Below are 17137 nucleotides of genomic sequence, written 5' to 3' on the forward strand. Positions count from 1 at the left end.
ATTTTTAAAATTTTTTATTGTTAATTATTATGAGTGCATAATAGGTATATATATTTATGGGGAACATATAATGTTTTGATACAAGCATACAATGTGTAATGATCAAATCAGGATAATTGGAGTATCCATCACCTCAAACATTTATCATTTCATTGTGCTAGGAACATTCCAATTCTACTCTTTTAGATATTTTAAAATATTACATATTATAAATTGTTGACTATACTCACTCTGCTGTGCTATCAAATACTAGATCTTATTCATTCTAACTATATTTTTGTACCCATTAGCCATCCCCACTTTATCTCCTCCAATCAGACAGCTTTGTGAAAGAGCTCCCTGATTACCACCATATTGGCTTGAATTGCAGGGTTGGGGGAGGAGCATCTATTTTTGTAGGTTCAATTTCTTTTCCCTATTCTGGAATCTCTAAATTCACTTGTCAATTGGTTTATATTTACAAGTTAGAGTTATTTCTTGCCAAAATGTAATAATCACTACCATCTCCACCAGGGAAGCAGGGTGAAAATTTAGGTGGTATCACTCTTGGCAATAGTCAATGTAAATGGCACCTCTGGGAGCGTAACTGCTGTGTATGTGGGTCCTATGGAGCTGGGTAGTGTGATGGCCCTGAGAGATTCTCTACAACTTTCACCATCACCCCCTCCTCTACCACTACTACTGTCACTACCATCACCTATCACAACTAATGTAGCATCTATTATATGCACTTCACATAGTATTCAATTAATTTTCAGAATGCTATCAAAGCATCAGTAGCACTCCCATTTTAAAGATGAAGAAACCAAGTGTCCAAGTTGCAACGTGCCCAGCTTATAAAGCAGGGCTTCAGGATGGAAATCCAAGTCTGACTAACTCCAAAATCCATTCAGTCCATCATCACATGACACTGCCTGCTTAAAAAGAGTCTTGCTAATACCTTTTTTCCTTTTTTAGAATTTCAAAAAGCAGAGGTATGATTTACATACAAGAAAGTACAGTGATGTTAAGTAAAGGATTTGATGATTTTTAACAATTCGTATACCCATGAAACCAAATCCTAAATGGCAAAGGAAGGATTTCTTATTCTCATGTTACAGATGAGCCCTCTGGGATTCAGAGAAGCAGAGTGACCATGTCTCACAGTGTGCAAGAAGTGGGGGATAACTCAAGCTCCAACCTCCTGGTGCTGCAACTATACCAATACTTATGTATTTCAACTGCAAGTCCCAAAGAACTAATCAGATATGCCAAGGATAGAAATCTTGCCAGGACCTCAAGAAATTTCCTATTCAGAAGACTTTACTGCATAAAAAAAGAAAATGTTCACAACAAAATGTAAACATCACTAAGGTACCATCAAGTGCCCTATGATTTCCCTAGATTAGGGAAATAATTGCATGGGCAATATCTGTCCTGTTTCACTACCATGTGTCAGAGTAAGGCACAATGCTTGATACACAGGGCAAAGGAACATCACAAATAATATTTGCTGAGTAAATGAAAAAATAAAAACTAAAAGCTGGGCAATATTCTATAAGACATCCTAATGTGACAGCACGTTGATAATAAAAAAGTTTAACCTTTCTTAGATCCAGCTAGAAAACAACAGACTTATTACCATAGAAAGATTTTATAAAATATTTTTAAGAAATGTATTATTATCTTAATATTTGTTGGTCAATCCAGTAAGGAACTCAAAATGAGAACATGGCAATAGTTTTGGGGAATGTTATCATTCATGCAATGCATACCTAGTTATAAACCAAGTGTGGGTATTTTTTGAACTGCATTTTAAGTGCAAGGCCCAAAGAACTAACCAAATGTGCCATAATATCCAAGAGTTATATTTTTTAAAATTTTTTATTTGAAAATAATTTAAAAATTACAGAATAGTTCAAGGAACATCTATACATCCTTTACTAAGGTTCACCTATTGTTAACAATTTGCTCCATTTGCTTTGTAATTTGTTATCTATCCATCAATCCATTCATCCATCTACATATTCTTTTCTTAACCACTGAGAAGATATTGTATATATTATGGCCCTTTACCCCTACATACGTCAGTGTGTACTTTTTAAAAATAAAGATGTTTCCCTACACACCACAATACAGTTATCAACTTCAGTGAATTTAACAATGATACAACACTTTTTGTTATCCATATTTTAATTTTGTAAATTGACCTAATAATGCATTTATAGCATTTTTCCCATATAATGTCCAGTCTAGGACCAGTTACTGCATTTAGTTGTCAAATCCCTTTAGTATTTTTTAATTTGGAATATTTCCATACCCTTTGTCTTTTATAACATTGACATTTTTGAAGAACATAGTCCCTTTTTTCTTTCTTCCTGAATGCTTCTCATTTTAAATCTGTCTGATGTTTTCCCAAGATCAGGTTCAGGTTATACACTTCCAGATGGAATACTACACAAGTGATGTTGTGTCCAGAGGCACATACTGTCCATTTGCCACTCACTGGTGGAGTTAATTTTGATCACCAGGTCGAGGTGTTGCCTGGTTTCTCCATTAGACAGTTACCATTTTTCCTTGCAACTAATAAGAAATCTATGGAGAGACATTTTAAGCCTATAAAACAGCCTGTTCCTTTTCAAGGATGAATTTTTATAACAATATTTTCACTATTGTTATAAAAAGTAACCTCTATATAGTAAAAGAAACCTAATTTCACTTATTATACTTGAATAAGTTCTGCCATTGTTTTAACATCTGTCCCTATTACAGTAGTCGATGCACTGGTATTTATTAAAAACTATTCACTGACTATCTGCTATCTGGGTAGGATATGGGCAGTCTGGTTTTAAAATCCAACTAGTATCAGTGCCCTATAATTTTGGTTCCATAAAAAGAAATCTCTTTATCTTATAGTACAAAAGGAGTTTATGAATTAAATTAAATTATATAATTACAAGAACATTCTTTTAAAAAAGAAAAGACAATTGTAAAAGAACTAGCTCAACTTATTCAAATTATATATGGATTCTTGTTAAAATGATATTTATTATTATCCAGCCTTTTCTAAGCAGTATAATTTTGAGGTGAATTTTAATTCAAATCTTTAACTTGGATTAAACACAGCTATCTTGTATAAAATGTTCAGAGGGCCAGGTGGCTTTAGTTTCTGAGTTGGGTAACAAGCAGAAAGAAGGCAATTTTTGAAAAGCAGGGTAAATTCTTTTTTTACCTTTTAAAAATAGATTTTAAATGTAAAAAATTTAAGTTTTTAAAGATGCCTCCTTACTCATTTTGTAACCGTGGCTTTCAACGTTATGGGAGAGCATGCTTCACAAACCAGTCATCATGCTGAACAGGTATGCCACGGATTGAACAATTCTTTCACAGAAGGTAGGACACCATGTGGGGCAGGCCCAAGCTTAAAAAGAATACAACCTTTGCTATAGTTGTCTTTCTCTTGTGAGCTCAGCTTCTCATCTATAACTTTTCCTACTTGCAATACAATAAAATTCCAGATTCTATAACCAAAGAGATGATTTTTGTGATCAATAGAATTCAGTAGCCAAAGCATTAGTGTTTTTATTTTTGGTATTTTTTGTGTTTGTTTGTTTATTTTTCTGGAAAGCATTTGTAGTCACAGGCTCAAAGAAGAAAGAAAGGGAGAGGGATTAACTTTCTGCAAGGAAGGTCAAAAATATAATTTACATGTGAGGCAAGAGGAGCAGCTGTATCTGCTGGCTCAATCAAGACTACCGGCTGGAGAATTTAACAACAATATGAAAACCATGTCTACCAGATGTCAAGCAATACAACTGGAGGCCAAACATCTTTGGGCTCAATGTAGGACTCTCCATTCTCTTTACTACTCATATTTCATGTTAAATAGTAAGGTGTCTTCCCCGGGCCACCAGCAGGGATAACAAGAACAACTCCATACAAGGGACTTAATAACATGACTGTACCCCACCATTCTGGCTTCAGTGCTGAAGGCCACCTCAGACATGGTCTTTTGTTAAACAGAATGTTAGTTCAGAATTAACATGTAAGAGGTGACGGAAACTTAAAAGGTTGCAAGCCATTCTTATGCAAGGATTCTTGGAGCTTATCAGACTTGGTTTATATTGAGGAACTGTTTTGTCATTGAGAAGAAAAGAACATTTTGAAAATACTTATCTGAATAATCTTTTCCCATTCATTCTTTAAACTTGTGCTGTTCAATATGGTAGCCACTAGCTACATGTGGCTATTTACATTTAAGGGTAAGATAAAAGGGGATCTCAGCAATGTTTTCACAAATATATGCCAATCCTTGTTTGATGAAATGCTCTTATACACTGTTCTCACAGAAGCCCCGTGAAGCTACTGGTTTGCCATATAATATGCAGAAGTAGGTCGGTCTGTATGAGTATTACATGACAAATGAGTAATAAAGTATTCTTTATTGTACTTATCCTATATTTATGACTCAATCTGTATCAGACAATTTACATCAGAAGCTTCCTTACTTTCTATTTCCAAATGTGCAAAATAACTCATTTTCTTTAAAAAAGAGGCTGCCCAATGTCACAGCTTTGCAATTGAGGTACTTTAATGCCAAGTAAACATCATCTATTACAACTGTTTCTAAAAATTTTATGAACAAGAAGAACATGTGGCCAACATAACATAAAATCTACAAATTGTATTTCTTACTCCCCTACTCAACCAGAGTCCAGGGAAGCCAAGCAGCTCAAGAGATAGCGTACAGATGCCTGTGTGATTATTGTGACTCACTGAACAATATGTGCCACAGGAACGTGGCATGCAGAGGCAAAGATCTTAGACTCTGACAATGAAGATAATATGCTGGGACATGCCAGAACACTGGAATGTGATCCAGGTCACACTTGCAAGCAAGTCAGTCACCTCTTCCACCAAACATGCAAGGATGCTTTCCAGGGACTCAACCCACCCTGCCCCAGTTTCCTTTATCTATTCCAATATTTCTTGCAGAATCGTCGATCTATGTCAACTCATCACCTTTATATTTCCATTTTCTCTTCCCAAACCCCAGTTTCCTCTTTTCCATTTATTCACAATGGGCAAAGAGGAGAAAGACGGGAAAAAAAAGTTTTAAGCCCCCTTGTTCTGTCACCAAAAGCAAAAGAGATATGCTGTCTTTCTTTGGGATTGTTAACTATTCTTAATCAGATTTTTATAAAGATTATAGAGCTACTGCCCAAGAGAGGCTGAAAAACTTCATCCATATCAACTTAGCTGGTTAGAGGTTTATGCAATGGCTACAAGGTTTTCAGGTTACGACCCAGTTTTCCCCAGCTTACCTTGGCTTTCCCATCCTGGGCTGACATATATCCAACACACATGCTCTCCGTCGTGTGGCTCCACAGAAATTCCACTACCGTGAAAGAGAACACAAATAGGCACATTCAGATCACAGATGGAAAATAAATCTTTGCTTTTTAATAGAACAGTTAAAGATAGCTTTATATTTAACACACTCAGTTCCCCACTTTCCATTTGCTCCTTCATAAATGTCAAGATGATTTACTACTCAAAACTGTGTAATGCCATTTACTGTGAAATGAAAAATGTATTTCTTTCTTGTCAAAACTTATGATTATTACATGCAAAATAAATGCTCTTCTGTTTGAAACTTGTAACATTAAACACACACACTCATATATACCGTACACAATGATTTAGTAAATGTGATATTCCAAAGTATAGCTTTATTGAAACACACATGTGCACACACGCATGCTCGCACACACAGACCAGGTCTTAATGTCTTATTACTAAATATCATTCTCTGCGAAAAGGAACTAGGATTCCTTGGAGAAATGTCAATTCCAGAGCTGAGACAGAGAAAATATAAAATGTACCTGGAACACATCTTGTTGTGCCAGAAAGTAAGAATGAAGGGGAATTATCAAAAGGACCCAAGGGTCAGTTTGAAGGGCTCTCACCGGCAAAACCAGTGTCTATCAAAATTAATAATGAGTAATAAATTGTAACTACTGAACAAAATAAGAACCAATGAGCCCATACTTATCTGAACAAATAAATGAATAAATGGAAGAGAATACAAAGCTCTTAGCTCTTCCTTGCAGCAGAATGCCAACCAATAATTATAGAAGTGACAAGAGTTAGAAAATCATCATGGTTGCCAAAACTAGTAGGTGAGAATTTGAAGAGGGACAGGCTATTTACATAGTTTCAAAGTATCTCTCAAAAAAATTCTTATTAAATATAAAGGGAGAAACTGTAAGTTCACTGTGGAAACACTTGATGGACTCCAACTTAACCAAATAAGCAAAGCTAACATCACCAAATAAGGCACAAATCAATACCATGTGCCTGTTGATAAAATACCTTAGGACACAACCCTTCTGTGGTGTTCCTGACAAAAATGCATAACCAGAATTGAATGAGGAAATGCCACACAAACCTGATATAGCAACACTCTACTAAATATATAACCCTTTTGAACTCTGCAAAAATGTCAAAGTCAAAAAACACAAAAAACTCCTTTAAAACTTCCTATTTAAAGGAGAAATGACAACGAAATACAATGTGTTACCTTGGATTATATCCTAGACCTCAGGGGTGAGGGAAAATGTTACAAGGGGCATTATTGAGACAATTGATAAAGTTTGAAAAGGGACTATGGGTTAAACAGTAGTATTGTATCAATATTAAATGTTATGATTTTGATAACTGTATGGTGATTATTTAGAAGAATGGCCTTGTCCTTAAGAAATATACACCAAAGCATTAGGAGTAAAGGAGCATGATGTCTCCGCCTTGCTCTCAAATAGTTCAGTGGGAAAAATGCACATGTTTAAGTGTGTGTGTGGTGGGGGAGGAAAGATGTAAAAACAAATGGAAGAAAATGAAAATAGTAGGTGAATCTGGGAAAAGGAATCACAGTATCCCTTGTACTATTCTTGCAACTTTTTCTGTAAGCGTGAAATTATATCTATAAAAATTTACAAAAAGAAAAATTCAAACATTTAGGGAGCCACACAAAACTCTGACACATTCAAGTACATACCTTCAAAATTCCGAAATTTTTAAGACATTTAAAAAATTTTGATATACTTCAACAAAAATTTCAAAATTCTCTGATAATAAAACTACACTGCTCAATGCTAAACTCTCTCTCCCAGGCTATCCATCTGCTTATATCACTGAGCTAATGAAGCCTAAAGACAAGGCTAAAGACAATGAAGCCTAAAGACAAGTGTTTGAGTTGAGATACAACTGTGGGATCGGTGATCTAGACTCTGAAGGCTCTGCCAGACATGTGGGGAAGAAAGAAGAGTAAGGGGCAAAATGGAGTTCCTCAGATACACGGCTCATTCCCTCATCATTAACTAATTATCAAACCTGCCAACCTGCTCAACAGATGCTCCACTAAAGAGTGCAGGAAAACAGCATCACACAATGAAGCAAGTTCTCTTCACCAGATGTTTTTTCTTCCACACACATCTGCTTTGAACTTCAAAAATCTTGAAGTCCAGAGCAAGGGCTGGTGTATTCTAAATTGCCTAATAGAGCAAAGGCACCCAAGTCTTACTGAAATTCTTAGAGTAGTGACAGTGAATTGTATTCAAACACAAAAGCAAGGCATTTCTAAAGTTGTACCTTTTCCTCATGCCCCAAATATTAAGGGACAGCTGCTAAGGAATGAGCCAAGAAAAATACACGGAAATAGAAGCACTATAATCATGAGAGTGAAGGATAAAAACAACTTATTTTTTAAAAGACCATTTTAATGAGTTATTGAGCCTTATTGAGCCTTAAATGCATTATTCTCCCTATAAATGTAGCCTTTCAGAAAATGTAATATACATAAAAATTTAGGCTTATAAAAGAAGACAAATTTGACTTTATTACATAATTATTTTTATATTGAAGCATTTCAATAAGGTTTCTAAGTACAGAATTTAGGAGTTCTTAAAGAAAGTAACTCAATGTCTAGAAAATCATTCTTTACTGTTTTCAAAAATACTCATTCCATCCTCCCAAAAAGGTAATGCATTGTACTGACACATTATTTTTTAGTACCAAAAATTAAAATCAGTATATAGTGATCAGTTATTAGTTCAGGCTAGCTTGAGAAAGAAGAAACCGTCTATGATTTAAATTATAGAATGGTTTTGAAAAGAAACTATTTTATTACTTTTAGTGCATACACAATGCAAGTTAATTTAACAAATTATTTCTTGGTAGAGGACTTCAGGGAAGCATTAGGAGAAGGAACTAACATGGAGAATCTATCATGTGCCAGCTATTGTCTTTTGTAGTGGAACTCAGCAAAGACTAAGCAGGGAACCTAAAGCTCAGAGAAGGGAAGTAGCATGGTTTAGGTCAGCCTCATATACAGCTCAGTGAGTTTCCTCTTCCTTTTTCTGTAAGTTCCATATTGTTGATTAACAATGAATTCATAGCCAACAGCACTACAATTCATGCTTGAATGAAGCTTAGCCAACACACACATTTTCTCTGTAAGACACCACCATTTTCTTGCACTTTGGAACACTAAACACTAAACAGCACTTTAGCACTATGCTTGGGGGTGATTTTAAATAGAGAAATCATGGATGAAAAGCACAAAAAGATGGAAAACATGGCACTAAATAGACTGTGAAAAGGACACATTTATGATACAAGAGCTAAAACAGGAAAGCAGAGCATCATCTGTTTATCTCAGCTGGGAATGTGCACATCAGGACTCATATTTACAAATGACTATGAAAGTACCAAAAATTCTGGTTTGGCGATTACAAATAAATTTTAGCTAGTAGGCAAATTAACAAATAGAGAATACAGGAACAATGAGGATTGTTATATACCGTTTGACCTAGCAATTCTATATCTAGGCATTTATTCTATAGACATGCCCTTATATGCATAAAATAACATATTTACAATGATCTTCACTGAAGCAGTTTTAATTAGCACTGGAAACAGATTAATTGCCTATTGGTGGGCATATGTATGAATAACTATGGTACTCTATATAATGGAATACCATGCAATAATTAAAAACAAATGAGGAAGCTCTCCATGGGTGATATGGAACCATTAACACTAAGAGTTTTTCAAACTTGTCCATGAACCACAGTAAAATCCAAAACCAAACCAAAACAAAAACACAAACCAAAAAATCCCCCAAAACCCACACATTGTTACTTAGTATGCACATTTATTTATAACTACAATTTCACAAAATAATATTTGCCCTTTACTTGCTATCTATCAATCTATTCTATTGGGTTCTTTATAGTCTACTCATTGCATGTAAAAGATTCTGCTTGTGACTCACTAAATTGACTTTAGAACTCATCAGTGTGACATGCTGCAGTTTGAAAAATACTAATCTACCAGATAAATAGTTTAGCTAGAAAAAGGTAAGGTGGAGAATGACATACAGAGATGGTACTGCCGTTTCTGTGAAAGAAAATGAAAGAATAAATGAAGAATAAAAGAAAATAAATGAACATGTTTGTAAATACACGGGCTCTCTCCAGAAGAATATTTTAGGAACTGGCAACAGTGGTTGCTACTATAGAGGGAACTGTTTGACTAACGTATTTGAGTAGAGGGCAACCTATTTTTTACCACATACCCCTTCTGAATTTTATGCTGTTTTCATATAGTAAATAGTTCCCATTTTTAAAAAATTCTCCTAGGAATCTCAATTACCAATCTATGATTTTCTATAATCTATATTATTTATCTAAATTAATTTTTGTTTAAACTAAAACATTCTAAACTACTGAAATTTGATGTCATCATATATTTTTAATTATCCTTCATGAGAATGCTTTATCCAGATGTGAAATCAATCTGATGCTTTCAAATTGTTTCTTATCTCATGACTACCTAAAACATAACCATATCTTAGGAAGAGAAATGAATAAGCCCCTACTTAAATTTACACTGGGCATATATATTTAAGGCAAAATCTGCTGTGTTCAACAAGCAGTCAAAGCAAACAAAACAAAACACTATACCTGACAACTTCCCCAAACTGTTTTTCCATTAGAAATAAAAAATGCCAAAGTCATTATAAGTTTTTAAAAAAAAGTAACAAACATTTATTTGTCTCCAGGGTAAGGTTTATCTCACAAATAACTTTCAAAACGGTTTAGCTATTAGTTTAAGTCCTGATTTATAATTAAAACCTAGCTAAGAGTATTACAAAGTTTACTCAAATACAGTTACATAGAGAAAAATTAGTATTTCAGTAAAAGAGTAGCAATTTTTACCATCAGTGATATCTAGAATTCTATAATGTGTTTTCTGATTTTGAGGACTTACTCTGAAATTGTTCCATATACTAAAAATTGAAATCTATAGTAACACTATTAAAAAATGATTCTAATAATACAGCAAACCTGGGAAATGCTACTCCATAGTACTGAGATTTTTCCATGTGTAATTTTTACACATAGGGGACCATGAACACAGGCAACATGCAAAGTAAATGAATGGCCTGGAGTGACACTGCTGACTGCTGGCTATAACAGTCTTTGGTGTGGTCGAACACAAACTTATTTTCACTTAGAGAAGCTCCTAACCTTTCAGTAATGATCGTTTTCCTTTGGTAGCAGCCATTAACTGTTTACAGCTTCAACTATTGATTCAAAAAGGCTTATGTTTTTTAGAAGGCCAAAGCTCAGAGGTTCTGTGAGACTATTAGAAATTCTTAGACCATGAAAAGATCCCCATCAGAAAACATTAAGAACACACTACAATAAGCTCCTGAGTAGGTTTAACATGTGAAAAATGGACACAGGGATTTGGCAGGATTCTTTTCCACCTAGTGACTTCTCAACACATCACGTCATACAAGCATCATGTGATGAAAGGTCCACACGACTGATTCTGTTCCAGAGCCAGAGAATAGGTTAGGTGAAGAGGAGTTACATACGTGCTCCTCAATAATGATGGGTTAATGGCATTACAGAGATACTCAGGATGCACTTGTACACAATCTTAGAGGCCAGCCTTTCCAGACAGTTGTATTTAATGCTTTGGAACAAGTGAATTCACCCCTGGGTATAATGCCCAAGAGCGGTTCTGCTTCACTATCCATAGCACTCCACTATAGGAGGCAGCCCTTAGCCCTAGTGCAAGACTTTGCCCCCTAGTGGCATTTAAATCACCACCTCCACCAGTTAATATTAGAGATACAAGCTACCCCTTACATGATGCTTCCCCAGTACACTTTCTTCTCTCTCAAAAATCATCCACATGTCATCCTGTTTAAATTAAGTCAAAACAAAGTTTCCTTACCAGGTTGCAAGTAAGTTTTTTTTATCCAAATGGATTATTTTTTTCTGACCAGAAAGAAGCCCTCGGTTACCCCCACCCCCTTAAAAAATATATTGTCCTCCAATTGTTGTTAACAACCCCCAGCTGCACTGGCTCCTGCACTCATTTAAAACCTCTCTGCTTGGCTTCATATCCCAGACTTTCTTGCAAGGAAAACAGAACTCTAAAATCAGAACCGTCTTGGACTGGGCAGTTGCCAAGTTAGCTGCCACTCCTTAGCCTTAAGTTAAATGGCATACCCGAGGACATTTTGCACAGTGTTTAAGTTACTCCTTATTGAATAAGAAGAAATTCAATTTAAAAATGGGAAGAATGAGGAACTATAAATAGAATAGCCTCCTCTTATCTCTGTAGGTACCCCTCCCAGGTTCTTAAGCTCTTTATAACCCAGTAGGGGGTTCATTTTTACAAAAAAAAAAACAAAACAAAAAATACACACACACACACACACACACACACACACACACACACGGATGCTTTACTGTCCTGACATGGAATCCTTAAGATTCATATAATGCTTGTCCCATTATGGCCATGAAATAACTTTGAGTTGGCATGCTGCCCTGAAAAACTTTCAGCACTGAACTGTCTTGGGAGCAATGCGGATAGAGTTCCATAGAATCCCAGTTATGCTAAGCCAAGAACATAATCATTCCCTCTTTCCAAGACTCACTCAGATTTGTTCAAGACTAAAGAAGGATGCTGACTGAAAAGAGAAGGATGTGGGTCAAATAGTAATACAAGCCCTGAAGGACATTTCAATTCTCTTCCTGTTTTATTCTTTTATTGTATTAGAAACTGCCAGAAATAGGGGGCTACTGGCTGGGACTTAGAAGTTCTCTGGTGAACAGAAAACCATTCAGTAAAACAAGTTTTACTGAAACATGATTTTATTCATTCAACAATTTTTTTATGATTTATTTCATGCTAGAGTGATCTCTACTACCCTTTGATCAGAAGAAAATTGACTATAAAATTTGTCAAAGTGTTTTCCCAAGTGTTAGAAGAACTACAGTAATAATAATTACATAATCATTAGAATTCTATTCATAAATCTTTGCATTCTATATCTCAGATGGAAAACTTGCGGCCAAAAAAATAATTCTTAATTATACATACTTATGTTGGAGAAAAAAATTACAAATAAAAATCTATTTCCAATTTTTAAAGAGTATATTATTGATATTTAAAGGAATAAAAGTTCTGTTATAAAAAAGATTATAATCAACATCCTTGTGTTGTAAAAATGAAAACTAATTCTGAAAATATTAATCTCAGAGCACTACTTCGACAGATGAATGCTACTCTCAGTCACAGAAAAGTTTAAATATCATGTCTGCCTTATTTACTTTGCATCTAAGGTACCTAATTTTCTTCTTTCCATCTGATCCTTAAATAAGAACTAAAATGCCAGCCTATCTCTTGAGACTACAGTGAGGATGTAACAATCCCAAATCATTGCTTAGGCACTAAAGAAACGAGCTTCTGACCATGACAATGGACCATCGTGTAGAAAAAAGTTTTAATTCCATTTTTAAGATAAAGTTATTAACATCAAACAAATATCCATAAGTACCTCTTTTCCCACTACCAGCCTTAAAGCTAATTTGGGTTCCCTTTGACGGTTATTTTTATGATCATGTGGACCCAGCAGAAATGCTTAGTCATAAGTGCTCACAGTTGCGTGTGCCATGTAATGGAAATAAGTGATACTGCTGGTGCCTAAGAATGAAGCTCCTTTGAAGTGCCTGTGTTTATATGTGCTTGCCAAATTTTTAATGCCAGTAAAACCCAAAGGCAGTTTGGAATTTTGACTTACAGTAAAATGACCTTTTATCTTTTTAATATTCCAGGAAGCATCAATTCAATCTAACATTTTCTTGTTTTTAAACCACAGCATGTTTTGGTGACAGGGACAAAAAAAGTATTTGATAAAGAACTTTGCCTGTTCTGAAAAGAGAGGGGAAAACACCACATTTAAGTCCTAACTGGCAACTGTAGAACGGTTTGATTTGATAGAGCTAAAATGATAAAGGAGCTCATTATCCTTTTGGGTAATTATGTAAGAAAATGCCAAAATCCCCATAGAATAAATCATATGATATACAACTTATATAAAGTTCAATCAAGTAAAACTAAACAATATATCATTTACGGATACATAAAAATGTGCAAAAGCTTTAATGAAGAGCAAGTGGTTAACACAAAGTAAAAGATGAGGAGAAAACAAAGTAGTAAGATCAGAGAGGCCCACATGGGGGCTTCAAAGATATGGGTAATGGGCAATTTCTTAGGCTGGGTGGCAGGTCCACAGGTGTTCATTTTATTATTATCCTTTATAACTTACAAATTTACTACATCCTTCTTTTAAAAATATATGAAACATTTCATAGTAAAAGATGAAAAAAAAACATGGATAAAGGGATAGCTGGACAAATGGAAGCAGTATCATGTACACAAGTTAATTATCAGCACCATGAGCACATTCCTGAATAGGAAAGAATCTGAAGCTCTGAGTAAGGTGGGGTTAACTTAATGGCAAGGTAACAATTACCATGTTTGCTCATCAGATAATCAGGGTAGGGATGAACTGGAAAGTATGTTTGGGATGAAGGACTCCAACACAAGCTTGGCACAAATGCCACTGGCTAAACACACAGTCTTTTTTACCCCTGAGAGCCCATATTTCTCCTATCCTGGATTGCTTAAAATTTTCCTTAAATATATGGAGTCTGTTTCTCATTGATCCCCATACTCACTGCTTCCTACTGACCACTTCAAGGCAGGAACTCTGAACTTCACAGTATCTACCAGACTCTCATCAGCATGTGGGACGCAAGGTACAAAAAAAGAAATGCATCCATATATTGAGATTGGCTGTTTATGTAATATATTTGCATATATTCTAATTACCTATATCTAATCAGAAGTTTAACATGGTAAAGGACTCTTTTTCTTCCATTGGAAGACTTGATGTGCCTTTGTTTACACATTTATTAAACATACTACACACAGCAGCCTCAATAAAGCACTTATGTAGAGGCCTGGAAAGCACATGTAATTGTACTTTAGCAGGTAAAAATATATTGGCTTTTTTTCCCTCTACAAGTAGAGAGAAATTAATTCTTTTCAGCTGTTTCATTCCAGGGACAAGCATTTGCTTTGCGTTAAATCAGGGATTTGTAGGCCGGGCTTTGTCAGCATCTCATGATCTGGGGGTGGGAGGTGGCAGGATGGGTGTTATAAACATGTTCACATCCAAATTGTCCTTTTACAAGGCTCTTTGCAGAGGCTGTCTTCTGCGATCCATTTAAACTGTCTCCAAATATTCTTGTTCCTGGACACTCATCATTATAGAACATTTCCAACCCATATTATTTGTTTTTTAAGAGCATATGAGGATATTTTATGTGACATTTCATTTTTCTGGAAGAGTGGTCAACTTCTTTTAAAATTTCTGCTAGTTAATCAATAAGGAAACTCCATCTGACACTTAGTTCATTCATCCAATTATTGGGCGCCTATGAAGGTGAAAGCAGATACAACACAGTCCCTGCCCTCAAATAGCTCACAATCTGGTGGTATGATTCTTAGAAGCAGTGGAATTTTCTAATGCCTGGAAAGATATTTTAAACCCCTGAACCTACTGTGTGTGTCACTAGGGGTCAAAGACCTATGATTTAGTCCTCTCAAATAACTGGGTTCAGAAAAAACATTAAGAAATGGTGGCCTAGGAGAAGGGTTAGACACTTTATCACCTGAGTAGGCTGTATCATAGCAAGGAATGTCAACTGCATGGTGCTAACAGAGCACAAGGAAGGAACAAATCATCTGGGGGAATGGGCTTCCAGAGGATTCTAAGAAGATTCACATTTGTTTCAGGTTTTAACACACTGACTGCCACACTAGAAAAAATTTTTTTCCCTTGGGGCCCCAGTGTTTTATTATGAAAATATAATAAAAACTTCAAAAACAAAGTGATCCTTTCTAATTTAATGAAAAACTTATTTTTTTATTGTTTTCTGTGCATGAGTTATATGCAACTTGAAAAACAGTTCTCATGGCTCCCAAGGTGAAGAGATGTGTGAGTTATATATGCTTCCCAAGGCCATAGGCTCAACACTAGCATGAGTTAAATACAACTCACATGGCAGTAAATGTGTTAAAGAAAGACTGTTATTGGCCCAGGGCATTCCCAGCATACGCAACAGCATGTACAAGCTATTGGGGAAAAACACATGTCTCTGGAAGACCAGGCAATTTGGAGTGGCCAGGACTTGGGATGTTGGTATTGAAAGAAGGAAAGGAAGGATTAGTCAGGCTCCATGAATATGTACTATTATTATTTGTCAATTAAAAAAATAAAATAAAACTATAAAAAAGGGACTAGTTGGAAACAACATTGAAAGGTCAGATCAGCGAAGGGCGTTTACTCGTCAAATTAGGTAGGTCCCACCTATTCTATAGAAAATTAACCAACAGAGGTCAGGGGGTGTGTGTGTGTGTGTGTCCTCATTGAAAAATTAAAAGTGGAGAGCATGAGAGTAATAGTAAGAGATAAATGTTTTGTTTTTATTTTAGCATACATAGAAAGTTATTCCATATTTAGCTTAGACATATAGTAAACTAATTATGTATACTTATGTCACTCTTTCATTGACCACTGATCCTGGAATTAGTGTGGTTCTCATTCTTGCCCTTCTGCTTCACAGCAGTCTTCTTTCCTGACTGCCTGGTTTGGGGCCCATAGTTATATTATCTGGGCCAGCTGCAGATGTGTTATATACAGAGAACACACATTAGTGGCAGTATGAGGTGACAGCAGGGGTACAAATAGAGGAGGAGAGCCTGGAGGTGTGAGGCTAAGGAGAAATTCTAAAAAAGAGTAATCAGGGACTACAATGTAGGAAGACATTGATCAGACCTGTCCTAAAAGGTCCCACAAAGAGAACTAGGATCCACTGATGAAAACTGAAATCTGACAGAGCTGCCTAAAGATGCAACAAAGCACCTTGATTTGTCATTGTAATTCTTTAGACAAACTAGATAGCCATTTGGCAGTGAGAAATTTAAAAGGTTTATTAGTTATCTATTGCTACATAATAAACTATCCCAAAATGTGGTGGTTTAATACAACAAACATTTACTATCTTGCAGCTTCTGTGCGTCAGGAATTCATGAGTGGCTTCGCTGGCTGGTTCTTTCAAAGCATCTCTCATGAGATTTCAGTCAAGCTGTTGCTTAGGACCACTGTCAACTGAAGGTTCACTCAGCTCTCTGAGGCTGGTGATAGGAATCCCCAGTTCCTCAGGAGCTGGCTGTTGAAAAGAGGGAGCAGTTTTTTGCCTCTCCGTAGCGGGCCTGTGTAGTGCTGCTTGACTGCCTCACAGCATGGCAGTTGGTCTTGCCCAGAGTGAGTGATCAACACAGAGAGTAAGGAGGAAGCCAGAATGCCTTTTTTTTACCTAGTCTCAGAAGTCATATACTGTCACATCTGCCATATTCTTACCTGTTGGAAGCAAGTCTCTAATGTTTTACCCACAGTCAAGAGAAGGGGGATTAAGCTCCCTTCTTGAAGGGAGGAGTATCAAACAATTTATGAACAAAGCACCTGTAACAAGGTCACATGAGGGGACGCAGGAAGTTCCTTCATACCTGAGATTCTCCAACTCTAGTCATGAATCAGTAAACAAAGGACAAACCTCAAAAGTGTTCTGTACTTGACTCATACTATCCTGGAAGCAGCCCACTGGGGCTCTGGTAATTGATATATTTGTCAAGAGGAGAGGCTCAGTAATGGCTTCCTGGA

General features: G+C 35.9%; 1 protein-coding gene across 8 annotated transcripts in view; it reads right to left on the minus strand.

The window, feature by feature from the left end:
- The window catches only part of TASP1 (taspase 1), a 278892-nt gene that overhangs the window by 119114 nt on the left and 142641 nt on the right, over nucleotides 1–17137 (minus strand). For all 8 annotated transcript variants that reach the window (XM_045529289.1, XM_045529290.1, XM_045529288.1 and 5 more), the window contains one exon: nucleotides 5304–5377. In XM_045529289.1, the coding sequence (XP_045385245.1) occupies nucleotides 5304–5377 (74 nt within the window). Of the gene's footprint in view, nucleotides 1–5303; nucleotides 5378–17137 lie in introns of those variants that run through there.

Source organism: Lemur catta, chromosome 17, assembly GCF_020740605.2.
Source record: "Lemur catta isolate mLemCat1 chromosome 17, mLemCat1.pri, whole genome shotgun sequence".
Classification (NCBI taxonomy): Eukaryota; Metazoa; Chordata; class Mammalia; order Primates; family Lemuridae; genus Lemur; species Lemur catta.